Source organism: Vitis vinifera, chromosome 16 (assembly GCF_030704535.1).
Source record: "Vitis vinifera cultivar Pinot Noir 40024 chromosome 16, ASM3070453v1".
In the NCBI taxonomy this organism is placed as follows: domain Eukaryota; kingdom Viridiplantae; phylum Streptophyta; class Magnoliopsida; order Vitales; family Vitaceae; genus Vitis; species Vitis vinifera.
Window position 1 is genome coordinate 24888082 of NC_081820.1, and position 16920 is coordinate 24905001.

Consider the following 16920-nt stretch of genomic DNA (forward strand, 5'->3'; position numbering starts at 1 on the left):
ATGGGTTGCTGTTATAAAAGCTCTTATAGGAATATAAGGCCCAATAGGCACAACCACATGGGCTGGGTTGCTGCTATAAAAGCTCTAATAGCAATATATAGCCCAATAGGCACAACCACATGGGCTTGTTCGCGACCATAGAGCCACGATATAAGCACTATCTCTCCTGCCCAATTTAGACTGCTGAACCCACTAAGAGCAATTTCTTTTATCATTCACTCTTCTTAGCCACCATTAGAGACCATTGAACTCTTCTCCCAAAGCCATAATACCCATCCTCATCACTGTATATTTCTCCGACTAGATTGTTGTCGTCACTGACATCCTCATCACTGAGGGGGCTTAGATCAATGACCAACTCGCTCAACAACCAATTTCTTTAGCCACTTCATCGCCCACATCTTCCAAGTATTCTTTCGATTCCTTCCACGGCTTCACACTCTGTTATTCCTTTCTTTCTTTCTTTGATTTCAAAGTGGGTTTCTTTTCATCACCTCTATTTCCTCCCATCTCTCTTTTTCTGGTTAGGGTTAGGGTTTGTGTTTGGATTTCCTGGTATATATTTACTAATTATTATGAGCATCAATCCCTCACCATACTTTCACATACCTCATCTCTGCACTCTTATTCTTCTTTCCATTTTCATGTGCATCGAAGCTTAACTTGGAAGCAATGATTGCTCGTGTTCCTTCTCTTTTGTGTTTTTTTTGTCTTCCGTGCATAAGATGAAGTTGAAAATTTTAGTGACATGAAGAAATTCAATGCAGTCTACTATTACTATAGTGCCTTGTCTGCACCTAATGAAATCAAAGGCTATGGAAGCTTCGGATAGAGCAAAGCTCTTCATTTTTCACCCTAATTAGGATGCTACACTTTTGACTCATCTTGATCTTGTTTCTTCTTTTTTTTTTTCATTTTATTTATCTATTTATTTATTTTTTATTTTGAATCCATCAAAGTAACCCCCTTAGACTACTTTTGTTCTTCATGTAAACACTAAGAAGAAGGGGACAAATGAATATTAAGTTTATCGAAATTAATGGGTATCGCCTAGAAGCATTTTGTCAAAAATCTGAAAATTCAGATGTTGAAATTCATGTCATTTAACTATATTTATCTCATGTATAATTGCTATTCAGGAGAAAAATTTGATAGGTTTTGGGGTTTATGCAATTTTGAAGGAGGGAAAAGGCTTCCTAATTTACCTCCCTCAATTTTCATTTCTTAGGATTCAAGTGGTAATCTTAAATGGACTTCAACATTTGTTTTTCACCAACCATTCTTTTACTTCTATACAAATCCTGTTATCTCATGTATGGGGCAAATGCAATTTTGTGATTTTCTAACTTCTTAAAATTAGGAATTGATTTTTTAGGCTCATTTTTTCATTTTTAATTCAGCTGATTGACATAAGCTTGATATTTGTTCTTTGAGTGGAAATTTTGATGCTTACAGGAGAGACATTTTACTAATTTTATCTACTAGGTTGAAGGCATTTGCTTTTTCTTCCTGACAATTTACTAATTATCAAATTCCTTTTCTTTCTGGTTGGTTTTTCCCTTTCCTTTCTATTTTCATTTGAGGCCACCATATCTCAGGCAATTCACATCTTGAGAGAGTTAGCTACAAATCAAGGTATAATAGCCAAGATTGGCTTATAAATATTCGAGAATGATAATCTTACCATTCGTTCGTTCTCTTTTATTGAGCACCTCTTTTCCTTAATGTAGAATATTTGAAACTCAATAGTACAAAGAGATACAAAATGCAAAAGCAGTTTTATATTTCACATATGTCATAGAGGTCTCATTGAAAGACGAATTGAAAGAATCAAACTTTGAATCTTAGGTGTTCAGTTTTATGTTATAACATGTTTGACAGGTCTAATCCGCCTAATTTGGCAAATAAGATGTTAGCAAGATGAGGGTTAGCTTAGGAGGTCCCACAGAACAAGGCAAGCCACTTGTGAGATTAAGCAGTCTGATTTGGAATACATTGTTTGGCTTCACAAGTCAATACAAGGCAAAATTAAAACATTAATAATTTGATTTTAACCAAAATTGATGTCTTAACCACCATGTTTCCTTTCTAAATGAATTAAGATGGTTCAATTTGAATGGATCCTAATTAATGGAGAGATTCAAATAAGGTCACTTGTTGTTAGAAATCGTTGTGAAGAGGAACTAACACAAACTTTTGATCAAACTTTGCCCTGCATCATGTTTGGCCCTCGAACCCAAATTTCACCTAATTGATTGGTGGAAGAGGCTTCAATGTATCTATGCTAACTACTTGGGGTTCATCTTTTTTTCTTTTGGTAGATCATTCTCCTTTTTGCATTTTTTTTTCTTTGTTCCTTTTTGGTTTTCAAGTTACAAATCATTTAATCAAAGAAATGATAACCAAAAAATTTTCCCACAAGTGTAAGATTGTGCGATTATTCTCACAAGCCAGTTCATACTACCTGTCTCCACACCTGGGTCGGTCATCTTTCAGTCGGAAAGGGTAGCTTATATCCGGAATATTCCCACAAGAAGAGTGACAGAGATGATGATTCAGCTTGGCTTTGCAAGTTGTTGGGAGTAACAGAAGTAGAAAAATGGCTGCAAAACCGGCAAATAAGAGCCTCCTCAACATAGCTGGAGATGGTCTCTTTCCTCTCCGTCTCGCTCTTTTATTAGACTATAGATTAAGAACAATAAGTTCTGCTTTTCGTTATAAATGTTCGGTTTGGGTCCAAAAAATGGTTTAGGTAAAGTATCACCTCTTACCCACTGGGAGAAAGTGCTAAAAAACATTGACTGGACACATCAACCGCCCCACAATGTTGGCGTCTTTGCAGTCAACTAATAGAACGGGATTTCTCCACTTACATTATCTAGTTCTTCCATGCAGGATTTCTCCACTTCCTCAGATAATTTGCTTGCATCCTTTGCCTCTAAAGCACGTAGCTTTACCTTAAAGAAAGGCCCCATAAAAGTGGATAAACTTTCTAAATGATTATTTATAAAATTTTAATTTTCTATAATGCTGACTTTTCAACTTTGTGACCTTTATAGTCAGTCAGACAAGATAGAACCAGAACAATTAAGTTGTGCTCTTCCAAAAATACGTACATTGTCAACTTTTCTGCATAATTCATAGTTGAGAAATTCATGGTGTCATGCTCTATCACATCTAACTACCTCATTGCATTTTTGTAATTGCAAAATAATCAATTGTTGTCAAGAAAATTAACTCAGTGGTTCCTTATTTTAAAAGTCACATCTAGTCATTAAAAATTAAGTAAAAAAGAAGTGAAATATAACTTAGGGAGTTTATTGATCCTACAAATTTTCAAAGAATGTATGCAAGTGATTTTCAAAAAATCTATGCAAGTGAATAACTTAGATGACTTTATAGATCCTACAAATTTTCAAAGAATGGTTGGCAGTTTGCATTGTTTGACTAATATAAAACTAGATATTAAATATGGAGTTGGGCTTATAAGTAGATCTAGGGATTCTCAATGTTAGTCGCACTTACAATTAGGAAAATAGATCTTATGATACATTAAAGGTTATGTATTTAATCTTAGTTTAGAAGTTTTCTCTTGATCATCAAGGAAACAATAGATGATTAATGTTTTGTCAACAGCAAAAACGAAATATATTGTAGCTACTAATGGTGCTAATTAAGTAATATAGTTGCATTCAATGCCTTTTGATTTAAAGTATACTCAAGAAGTATCTATAAAGATTTCGTGGGATGATAAATCAACATTAATAACATTGACCAAAAAATCCAGTTTTTCATGAAAGAAGTAAACACATTGACATTACATCATGTACTATATTCATGAATTGATGAAAGACAAATTATGTTTGAGGTTTGTTCTTTTCAAAATTAAATTGCAGATGTCTTTACAAAATCAATCAAAGTGAAAGCAACATAAGAGTCCTAATGAAATCAAGATTTATTTTATTAATATTTGAGTTGTTTTTGTTGTTTAGGATTTGTAATCCTAGTTCTATTAGAAGTTGAGTTTCTATTAGAATTAGATTTTTTATGATTGTTCATATATATATGTATGAAATTAAGTGGTATAAGGTAATATTTTCATATAATCATTTGTTTTCTTTTTATATTTTTTATCCCTTTTGTGTGTGATAAATCGTTCATGTGCTAGAAGCTTTTTTTTGCTTATAATTTATAGTGACTTAATCAATATGAATTTTCAAGTAAGGACCCTCTGTGTCAATGTTAACATTAAATGGAGGTTTGTCCTTGCATTTGGAGAACTTGATTCTTTTGTCTTTAGAAATGTGCTATAAGCTAGATGTGAAAGAGGAATCAAGGTGTGAACTTAATGGTGGATTTTTGTGGAAAAGTTTTATATAAGAGGAAAGGAACAAACCGATTTCTTTTCTTTTTCATTTTCTTTTATGTTTTACTTGATTGACTATAAAGGTGGTCAATATTGAAAAATGAAGCATTGTGGAGGAAAAATAGATCATGTATGAGAGGACGGACATGTCAAGTTTTTTTTTTTTTTTTTGTCTTGCTTGACTTACTACAAAGGTAACCAATTTTGAAAAATGAAGCATTGTGAGACAATATATGTATCTAGACAGGTCATGCCATTATTAATGGACATTTCAGGATGTTTGAAAGATCAATGAACATTGGAATCTACCAAGCAATGTAGAAAAAAATTTGACTAGGCCTTTTCCTCTTGTACATAATGCACTTTTCCACAAAAATCCACAATTGAGAAGTCCACACCTTCCCTTTATCACATCAAGCTCATTGCACATTTCTAAGGAGAGAGGAATGAAGTCCTCCAAAGGCAAAGAAAATCTTCCATTTAGTGCTAAGGAAATTAACTCAATGGGTTCTTATTTTAAAATTCAGTCAACAGAAATTAACATTGGACTACATATGAATTATTGAAGGAGTATGATCCTTGCAACATACCATTTGAAAATTCTGAATTTTTATGTACTTTTAAAAATTTTACACTAAGAATGAATTATTGAGAGATACTTGGGGGTGTATTATCCTAGGCTAAAAGAACTCAATGATATATTTTGTAAATCTACTTACAGAGATTTAGAAGCCATACTAATGAGTTCTACCATGCATCTAGAATATCCCATCTGTCAATACAAGAGGAGCAAAATCTATTAAATTATCCAAAAGTCAAGGCAACATCTTCATATCTTCATAGTAATATGGTGTTGTTTATTATTTCTCTATTCCTTAGAAAAAATATTATGACATTTTTTTTACTATATTTTCATTTACCAAAACTTCTTCATGTGGATAGATAAAGATCACAATAAATTAAAATAAAATATATAAATTATACTCTAGGAGACCAGAAGAGACTAGGGATATAGATTAAAAGCAAGATTAACATAGCTTCAATTGAAATTGGAAGTTTTATATTTTTACTTATGAAAAATAAACTTTATATATTGATCTCAACTTGGTAAGTTTTTCTTTATTTTTCAAGATAATTTATTTTTTTTACAAGAAAATGCCAATATGAGATATTTTGTGCAATATTTTTACCTAAACAAATAGAAATTAAATAAAATAAGAATCTTATTCTTTTCAAGAATATAAACTATAGATTGAATATCTTAATTAAATAATACTTGTCAAGTTATCGAGAGTTCATAGAACAAATTAACTAGTTAAGGATTTTCAGTTGGTTTTATTAGATGTAATTGAATAAATGTAATGGTCAGACTTAAGAGTTTCTTTCATGCGTTGTTTTATCAACTTAATAAGGTGGTGTTTGTTTTTTGGTTGAATAGAAAATATTTGGCTTTTTCTATTCAGCTAAAAGTAACACGTTAACATCATCCAATATAACTAAAGTGAACATGTTGGATGGTGTCAATAGGTTACTTTTAGCTTAATAGAAAAAGCCAAATATTTTGACTTTTTCTATTCAGCCAAAAAAAAAAACACCACCTAAGATTATAAACAAAAAAAAAAAAGGAAAAGGAATTTTGCTTTTGATGAAAGGTGTTATAGCAAATTCTAATTAACCAACAACAAATTTGTAGCATCATGAACCTTCAATAATTCCAATGACTTTTTGTTTACATGTGGTCCATTATATACATGTGAAGTCATTGTAATGTGTGGTCCATTATTCTTACATATGGCCCATTGTTAATTTATAGTGATGGAATCTATATATATGACTTTTCAAATGAAGACCCCCTAGTCAATCTTGGCATTGAATTGAGGTTTGTCCTTACATTCGGAGGATTTGATTCCTTTGCCTTTAGATTTGTGCAATGAGCTAGATGTGATAGATGGAAGGAGTTGAGAACTTCTTAATGATGGAATTTTTTTGTGGAAAAGTAGATAAATACATATAGGAGGAAAGGAGCAAGTCTATTTTTGTTGGGTCTTGCTTCACTTTTCAACATTGGCAACCCTTATAGTCTACCAAGTAGGTGGAATAATTAATTAGCTTGACCCTAAAAATCCACGGATGAGAAATTCACACCTTCCTTCTATCACATTAAGCTCATTTCATATTTCTAAAGAGAGAAATGAAGTCCTCCAAATGTAAGGACAAATTTCCACTTATTACCAAGGAAATTGATTCAATTGGATTCTTATTTTCAAAGTCAATTTAATCAATAGAATTAACGTTGGACCATTTTTATATGGAGTGGAAAACTAAGATTTAAGAAACCAAAGCATCCATTAATCTCAAGACCATGGAATCTGATGGATGTTATTGCAACCATTGAAGAAACTTAAGCTACACCAACATACTTCTCTAACAGGAAGTATCTTTATTTCTCTAGATTTTCTTTTGGATTATTAGAAGTACTAGAAAAGAAAACAAATAAAAATTTCCTTCTTTAGTTTATTGTGTAAGGTACAAAGAAAATCATATATAATAATAATAATAATAGTAATAATAATACAATTGATATAATTTTCAAAAATTTTAGAAAAGAAATATATTTATATTATTTTTCACTTTTTTTCTTTCATTTTTTCACATTATTTTTTCGGTCACATTTTCTCTCAAACTTCTATAATATAAATAATTAAAAGCCTTAAGGCTTATATATATATATATATATATATATATATATATATATATATATCCTATTGTCAATAATTAAAAGCCTCAATTCTTAAGCAACACTGCTCATCTCCTGAGTTTTTCCACTGTTTCTTAGCCACTTTATATACACTAGATTTGAAATTTTGAAATTTATCCAATAAATTATGACATGCTATTGAATCTGTAACGGAAAATCTTATTAAAAACAGAATTTTTTTCCCCCAAAGATAGACTGCTAGACTTCTTGCTGAAATTTGGTAAAACAAGCTGCCCTTTTGCTAGTCAAAGGTGATCCACAAAGCTTTGGGGAGCTGAACTGAACTAGGTTGAGACTAATCATATATTTTTGCTTATACCACAAAAAACATTATGAAGAAGAAATCAATTATGTGGGAGAGACCTTTTGAAACATATTGTAAGTTGAGCCTCAAAATGAATATTGTAGTAAAAATACTAGTACATGATAACAATAAAATTGTGAGCCTACATTGATGGAGGATTACTACATCATATTCAAATTACACACTTCTAAAAATTGAAAAAGACATGATAACATCTTTCATTCAATTTATGAGAACTGTTAACTCTTGTTGAAGGTATCTTTTAGATGTGCTTGCATTTGTTTTTGTTGGACTGGTGCAAGTGAAAGGATTGGGAGGCGTGGATAAATTATGTTCTCCTTCTAACATCTGAACCACAAGCTTCATAGAAGGACGATCCACTGGGAACCATTGAATACACCAAAGTCCAATAATTGTCAATTTTTTTACTATTTGAGTATCTCTTTCTTCATCAATTCGAATTTGTAGCTCTTTACCTTGATCTAGATGATTATAAATCCATTCTGGGAAGTAAACTTGGCTAGTATTATCCACAGTAACATCAATATTCTTCCTTCCTCCTACCATTTCAAGTAATAGCATTCCATAGCTAAAAATATCTGACTTGGAAGACACATTCCCTAAATTCCTGGATAACATCTCTGGAGCGATATAGCCCATGGTTCCCCTAACTGTAGTCATAGAAACTGCACTTTGTTCCTTGGAACATAATTTGGCTAGGCCAAAATCAGTTATTTTTGGATTAAAATTGTGATCAAGTAAAATATTATGAGGTTTGATATCAAAATGGAGGATTCTTTGATCACAACCTTGGTGAAGATATTCAATTCCTTTGGCAATACCTAAAGCAATATCTTGAAGCTTTTTCCAACCAACTGAATGGTTTTTAATTATAAATCCATGTTTGGTGTTTCATGAAAATGTTGTAGTAATAACCCGATTTCAATGTTTTTGAGAATGTCTATCTTATTAATAAATTGATAAAGAGAGTTGTATCTAATTGTATATAATTTATAAAATACATTAACGTGTCAATTGCATTAAGATGTGATATTTTTGGATTAATTATTTCTCCATTACTTTTTTTAGGACTAGATGTAGTTCAAGGTTTTTTTGAAGGTAATCAATCCAATTTTTCTGAAGTTTATAAAAATAATTTATCGAGTTCAAATCTATTTTTTATTTTCCTTTATTTTTTATTTTCATCTACTTTTTTTCTCTATTTTCTTTCCCTTACATTTGATAGAAACCATGATTTACGCAGCGGAAACAAATCATGATGAAACAAGCATGGAGGCAAGCCAAAACCATATGTAAAAGACTGACCTTTTTCTCTGCTGAAAACGCCCACAATCTCCTACAATCTTCTGCTGTTTACCTTATCAATTTTCCAGACTATGATTTCTGAGTGGGCAGAAAAAACAATAGCTAGGGTACGTCACTCTCTTTTCTGTTTCTAATATATATCTCTTCGATGGGAAGAAGACCACTTTGTTAGAAACTCTTTTTTCTGTATATCTCTTCGATGGGAAGAAGACCACTTTCTTAGAAACTCTTTTTTCTGTTTCTAATATATATCTCTTCGATGGGAAGAAGACCACTTTCTTAGACACTCTTAAGCACATAATTTGCTTCAAGAAAAAAGATATAAGCGTGACTCTCTTTCCCTTAAAATGCTCATTTTAAATAAATTAGATTATCTATTTTTAATTAAATAAAATTTAATTAAAAACTAATCTATCATTTATTTAAAACACATAATTCATGTATAGTCCAAACAATTAAGGCACAGCAGGGACCGCAGGAATAAAATTAACAAGGCTACTAATTATAATAAGAATTCATACAGGACCAGTATATTCTCATTATAATTAATCACAAATTATACCACTAAAAATTCATGATTGAACTCCTTATTAATCTTACAATTCCATTACATAATAATTTATGTTTCCCACGTTAAGATTACAGATGCTATTTACATGAAACAAATTACTGACAATTTATTTGAGTAACAATAGATCTTCAAGATTGTCGCTTAACTTAATTCATGTGTCGGATAAAAATCCACCTGCAGGGTTTACACTATGAAACCTTATAAGCTTACTTAAAGTGCATCATCAATCTCTATACCGAGACGTGGATTCAATCATTATTTAATACATCGCAAACATAAAGCGTCTTTGTCCAATTCATCGAGTCTTATCGCTCCAATAAATGAAACTCACTCTTTAATGAATCAAAACACAAGATATTTTATATTTGCTCATATTAATTAAATCATGATTAAAAACATAAATCTTATTTCTAATGTCCTAGAGAATATGTTTTAACAGTCAGTACAAAACATCCATTCTCTACTTGGTCCAGTTAGTTATATATAAAATATACTAACACAATTATTATTAAATTATGCCGAAAGATTAATTTATCTAATGCAAATCTCCAATTAAATACAAAGAAATAATTGTTTATAGAATGACATCATAATAACATACTATTAAATTCACGCTTATGCATGGTTAATAGTATATCTCTATCAACATTTTCCTTAAATTTTCTAGGAACCAAACATAGCTTTTCTGGATATCTTTTAATAAGATAAAACATAAAATAAAATTAATCATTTCTTCGTAGTTTCTTTTCATAAAAAGTTTAGAAATTATAAAATATTTCATTTCTTTTTATAAGGTTTTTACCTATGAGAAATTATAGAATAATTTTACTATTTTTCTTCGTAATTTCTACATATGAAAAATTATGATTTACGTTGTAAGATCAAATAATAAAAAAAATTATAAAAATGGTAGGAGAATACAAATAAGAATTTTGTCATTCACCTTCCTTGAAATTATGGAAATGGTGACTCAGTAGTTAAGGTAACAAAAACGTTTAGTCCACGGCTAAAAGGATTCTCCACAAGTAAGAGCAGAATAACATGGAGTCTTCCACAAATTTTCCTTACTTTTTCACTTGGAATAAGGGAGAAGATTGAAGGAAGATTACGTCTCATTGACCTTAAATTTCAAGGTTTTGTATAGGCTTCGGGTAATTAAATTTTAGTAAATGTTTTTGTGGATAAACCAAAAGTAAATTATATATGTAGTCACCCACAATTTCCTGTATGTTCCCTTCCATTAGTTATAATTTTGAAGATTTAAAAACTGTTTTTAAGAAATATTGTATGAAAATATATATGCTATTTTGAAAAAAATAATCAAAATCCTTTCTTAATTTTTTGTGTTCTAAAAATTATGAGTGCTTTATTCATAGGAAAGAGTTACAAAATAATAAGGCTTTTATTTGGGAAGTGTTTTAAAAAATAGTTTTGAAAAATATTTTGATATTTCGTAACAAAAAAAAAAGTATGTCTGAAACCGAAAATGTTTTTAATTTATTTTATATGTTTTTAAAAATAAGTTTTATATATAATACTTTATTTTTAATCATTATTTGTATTTGTATAATTATTTTTTAAAATAGTTTTTTAAAAGAAAGTGAAAATAATTAAAAGATATTATAAAAACAAGATCATATTCTCTAATTTTTAAGAACATAAATATGTTTTATATTTTTTGGTTGGTGAAACAATGGATCGTATTTGACAACTATTTTTTAAAATACTTTTTATTTTCTAAAACAAAAAAAAGAAAATAAATTTAGATTCTATTTTAATAGCTATTTTTAAAAACTTCAATAAAAAAAAAGAAAGTAATACACAACCAAGAAACAGAAAACAGTTTTCTATTATTAAAAATATTTAGTTATTTTAAGTTGTTTTGAAAGACTATTTTAAAAAATAATTATATAAATGTGAAAAATGATTAAAAATAAAATATTATATATAAAAATTATTTTAAAACATATTTAAAAATATAGAAAACAGATTAAGAATATTTTGATTCTCAAATAGATTTCAACATAATTCCAAAACAAATCAATCACAAATGTTCCCAAATCAACCACAATGGTTCAATTTATTATACATAATAGGGTTTTGCAGATGAAGGCAAACATCCTACTTTTACAAGGATGCAGCAGATATCAACTATACAGATCACTTACATTCATATATAAGCACTTTTATTCTGTTTATATGATATCAAAACAATAAAAAATGTCTTAGGCTCTGGGCTGAAAGCAAGTTTGCCTAAATCCAACCAGAGAGGCTCCTTTTTGAAGAGAATTTTCATAGAATCTGAGAGAACCCTTTTGAGCTTTAAGCTTGAAAGAAATCAATCCATGCATTGCTTCTGAGTTTGTGAAAGAAGATTCCTTCATATTGAATCTACCGTACCCCAAGCAACCTCTTCAGATTCGTCAATGTTCAACTCAATCATTCCCAGTGCCAACAAGTTCGTGAGACTGGCGTTTAGGCAATGGCCCTGCCTTGAACATAGAACTTGTGTTCGGTAGATTTCATCGTCTGTACTCGGTTCCATGTAGATTATCATTTCCATGTAGGTTATCACCAGTAATCGTTACAAGAGCACACCCCATTCTTTATATGATGAAACCGATTAGAGTCCCTTACTACTATTTCTCTCCCTGTTGCCATTGAAATGTACTTTATTGCAGTATGGCAATCGCCACAGACGCGAAGATTCTTAAATATCCTGATGGGTTTCGACTGGCTTGTGCTTATAAGCCCAAATGCCACTGCTATTTTCTCACTGTGTTGGAACAAGAATTGCTCCTTTTGTTCTTCTTCTATGTCGTGAAGAACAAAGTCTGTGTCAGGGATGTAACCCATCTCCTTTATTTTGGAAGCCAGTTGGTCCAGTTCTTGATAAATCTGCCAGGCTTGAGGGTGGGAAGTCTCCCCTACATGGAACCTGTGCACCCTATTTTCTACCTCAATCCAACTACAGCCAGCTTCTTTGATCAAATTACGCTCTTTCATACTTTTTCTGATCTTCACTACGTCTTTCCACTGACCTGCTGAAGCATGCAAGTTTGACAGTAAGATATATGCTGCTGGGTCATCTGGTTCCTGCTCAAGAATCATCTCTGCAGCATGTCTTCCAAGCTCTGTATTACCATGAACACGGCAGGCTCCAAGCAGTGTTCGCCAAACCAGAGCATCAGCCATGAGGGGCATTGAGTTAATGAACTCCATGGCTTCTACAAGAAGTCCAGACCGGCCTAGTAAATCAACCATACATGCATAATGCTCCATTCTTGGGACAATTCCATGTTCTTTGTACATTGAATTGAAGTGTTTCTGTCCCTCAGAGATCATACCAACATGGCTGCAAGCTGATAATACGGCAACATAGGTGATCTCATTCGGCTTTGTCCCTGTCTCAAGCATTTTATGGAACATTTCCAAAGCTCTGGTTGCAAATCCATGTTTTGCAAAACCCGTGATCATTGAAGTCCAAGATATCACATTCCGATCTTCCATCTCATTAAAAACTTGAAAAGCAGCTTCAATGTTACCACACCTAGAATACATAGAGATCAAAGCATTACAAATGCATTGGTTTGACTTGTAGCCTCCCTTCAATAACCGACCATGAATCTGCTCACCTTTGCCCATTGCACCTATACTTGCAGCCCCACTCAACAAGCTAGCAAATGTAAAAGCACTGATACCAATACCAGTATCTGCGATCTCATTAAAGAGTAGAAAAGCTTCTTCAGACTTCAAGTTCTTGGCATACCCATCAACAATTGCATTGTAAGAAACCAAATTCTTCTCAAAGAGAATATCAAAAGCTTTTCGGGCATCTTCCATTCTTCCACTCCTAGCATACATGCTAATAAGAGAATTCCCCACACAATTCACTGATGCTATGCCCAGTTTCACTGCATAGCTGTACACCTGCTCACCTGTATATGGATCAGAAAGGTTTCCACATGCCTTGAGAACACTTGAAAATGAGAAATGATTAGGCCGTATATGACCGGATATCATCTTGCAGAAAAGTTCAATAGCTTCCTTATCACACTCTCCACTTTGCACATACGCTGTGATAATTGCAGTCCAAGACATAACATTATGCTCAGGCATCTGCTCAAATACCTTCCTCGAATCATCCACTGACCCATCTGCTGCACACTTTGCATACATGTCCACCAAGCTACAACCAACACAAACATCCAATGCCAATCCTAAACGTATTACTCGTGAATGCAATTGCTTTCCTAGTGCTAACAATCCTAATTCTGTACAAGCAGAAAGGACACTACTATATGTAAAACGGTCCGGTACATAACCACTCAATTCCATATCTAAAAACAAATCAATTGCATCTCTCGCACAACCTAATTGCGCAAATCTAGTTATCATTAAAGTCCAAGTAACCAAATTTCTCTCAGACATTTTTTCAAACACCTTATAAGCTGAGCCCAAATCACCACTACCCTTCACAAACATATCAATCAATTCGCACCCAACACAGACATCAGCCTCAAGGTACCCGGTTTTCACCACAAACCCATAAATTATCTCCCCAACCCAGGCGTAATTGGCGTTTGAACAAGCCCGAATCACGGCCGCAAAGCAATACTCATTCGGGTAAAACCCCAATTCAAGCATATCAAGAAATGTCCAAATTGCTTGCCACTCCATACTGTTATTCGCAAAACATGAGACCATCGCACTCCATGAAACCAAGTCTCTCTTATTTCCCATTCCCTCAAAAATCAACCTAGCGGTTTCGGTGTCGCCACATTTTGAGTACAAGCTGATCAGAGTGTTCGACACAACCGAGTCGAGCTCGAGTCCAGACTGCATTAGCTTCCGGTGGACGAGTTTCCCGAGTTGGAAGTTGCGGAATCAGATGCAGGACTTGAGGAGGATGGAGTAGGTGGTGAGATCTGGTGGGGCGTTTTGCTGGGTCATGAGATCAAGGGTGGAGAATGCATGGTGGAGGCGGCCCACGTCGAGTTGGCGGATCAGACGGTTCTTGAGGGGCTCGAAGTTGGGGTTTTTGAGGGAGAGGGAGGAGGGGATAATGTTTTGGCGGGAAGGGTTTAGGGTTTTGGAAGAAGGTGGGAGGAGGGGTTGGGCGGGAGAGGGAAGAGAGAGAGTTATCATGGTCTTCCCCTTACGGCTAGTTTGAGAGAAATGAAGTTGTTCAACGCTTCAAGCTCGTAAAGGATTTTTCTACGTGAAGTTTCATACAAAAAGGATTTCTGAGTAATTGTTGGATTAATATTTGGGCAGGGGTGGAAAATTTTATTTCGATTATCTTCTATTAATTACTATATTAAACCTCGAGGTAACATATTTATTTGCCGTGGTATAAAAAAGGTTAAAAGGGTTTTTTTAAAAATTGTTTTTATCAAATATAAAAATTAAAATTTCAAATTTGTGGTAATTTATAAGAAATTAAGAGTGTATTTGGGAATATTTTTAAAATTAGTTTTTCAAATTCAAAAACATGTTTCATTATTATTATTATTATTATTTGATAAAAAATAGTTTTTAAGAAATAATAATAAAATTAAATTTATTTTTTGAAAGTTATGGATAACTTTTATTTTAATAATGAATTAAATTACCTATATTTTATACTATTTGAATGAGAAATGAATTTATGATAAATTAGCAAATATGTCATCAAGAAATAATTTTTTTTTTCATGTTTCTTAAGAAAATTTAAATTTTTTATTCTTATGAATAGTTACTTAAGAATCAAATGTAAAAATAATTTTATCACATAAGGTTATTATTTTTGTCTCATAATTTATCCAATTTTTAACAAAATTAAATTTCATAAATTGTAATTATTCAGATTTAAAAATTTAGACAAAAAAACCTTAATATATTATATTATAATGTGATTGCCTTCTTATGAATTTTCATTTTCTTGTTTATTGCTCACTTGCTTTCCCATGATAAACTACATTTCTTTTTGCCTTGTCTTAATAAATCAAGAACTGTTTTAGTTATTTGTTTTAATCTTGAAATAAAATTATTTAGATTTTATGTATTAAGAATCAATGTTTCTGAAATTGATTGATTATACTACTGCTAAAGGTAAGATCATATCCTATAATGACTTAATTTTAATTGTTTTCAAAAAGAATTAATGAGAAAGACCTTTAAGAGGTGTCAATTTTCAAATTTAGAAATATATAACATTGTGAGTAGCAAATGTGGTTAACTAGGATTTTTTTTTTTTGGATAAAAAGAGATTACGAAGCATAATGCTTATAAAGTCGATTGAAAGATGAGTCATAATAATATTTAAAATTAAAATTTTTAACACTTTTAAGTTACAAGTATTAAAATAAGATAGAAAAACTTGACACTCAAAAAATGTTTTCTTGTTATTTTTTTGGTGAAGAGACAACCATTAATGAATTTTTTCCACAAATTTTATGGGAAGGAGCAATGTTGAGGAAGATGCATGCCAATTAGAAACAATATTAAACATATGTGTAGTTTGTAATAACAAGTTCTCAAGAAATTGTATGAAAAACTTTAGGCCATATTTGTTAACAGTTTTTAAAAATAATTTTTTATTTTTTTTAAAAAGAAAAACATGTTTACTAATAAGAAAATAGGAAAATTTTCTGATTTTAAAAATTAAAAAGTAAGGTATTTTTTGAAAACATTTTTTGGTTGTTTTCAATTGATTTCACTTATTTTCATTTATTTTTTGAGAATTGTTTTAAAAAATAACTATACAAATATAGATAATAATTAAAAATAAAATACTACAAATAAAAGTTACTTTTAAACAATATTCTAACTAGGAAAAGAAAATTTCAAATTTCTGATAGATTTTTATTTTATAAAATATTAAAGAACAATTTTTTATAATTATTTTCGAAAAAACTTTCCAAAAAAGCTTCAATTTCCTTATTTTTTATAAAAAAAAGTGGGTGATTTTGACTGCAAGAGATTTTATAAGGGAAGGGCAACTAAAATGGCAACGTATAGTTTCTTATTTTCCATGGAGAACATGCATTGACTTTTTCCATGAAACACTAGGGAAGGAATAATATTTAAGGTGTCAATTAGAAACATTAAGCATTGTGGGACAATTTCTTCTAAGAAGCCCTTCAGAAAAAAAAATCTTCAAATCCTTTGACTTTGATGATTCTTGTTTTCAATGGAAAATGGTGTTATTGTTTTCATAAGAATAAGAGGAAAGGCTCAGGAAGGTGTCAACATAGAAAAATTAAAATGCTGTGTGGGATCGTTGATGGAAATTAAATAAGGGCAGATAAGCTTGAGTAGTTTCTTTGGTTGTTTCCTACCATGGGAATCATAACCAATGATTTCTTGTTTTCCATGAGAAATGGAACTGGTTGGGAAGGTGTCAAAATAGAAACATTTGAGTATTGTGGGGTGGTTCATGTATTTAATAAGGATAGAAACAAGGGTAGAAAATCTTGACTGATTCCTTTTGTGAGTTTTTTTTCCATGGAAAACTAGGCAGGAGAAAATTTTCCACAAAATTAATGGGGTAGGAATAATGTCTAGAATGTGCTGACTAGAAAAACTAAACACGATGGGGATAAGATAAGTGG

At 31.4% G+C, this 16920-nt stretch overlaps 1 protein-coding gene and 1 non-coding gene across 2 annotated transcripts; both read right to left on the bottom strand.

Annotated features, from left to right (window-relative positions):
• Positions 1-7616: 7616 nt before the first annotated feature.
• LOC132255324 (rust resistance kinase Lr10-like) lies at positions 7617-11888 on the bottom strand. The gene is made up of 2 exons (XM_059743423.1): positions 11726-11888; positions 7617-8303 (listed from the first exon to the last, which is right to left on the bottom strand). Exons 1-2 carry the CDS (start codon positions 11886-11888, stop codon positions 7651-7653), a joined length of 816 nt encoding a protein of 271 aa, XP_059599406.1. The 3' UTR covers positions 7617-7650.
• LOC100853439 (pentatricopeptide repeat-containing protein At3g49170, chloroplastic) lies at positions 11379-14499 on the bottom strand. Its single transcript, XR_002029693.2, has one exon. It is a non-coding gene; the product is annotated as a pentatricopeptide repeat-containing protein At3g49170, chloroplastic (transcript).
• Positions 14500-16920: the final 2421 nt, after the last annotated feature.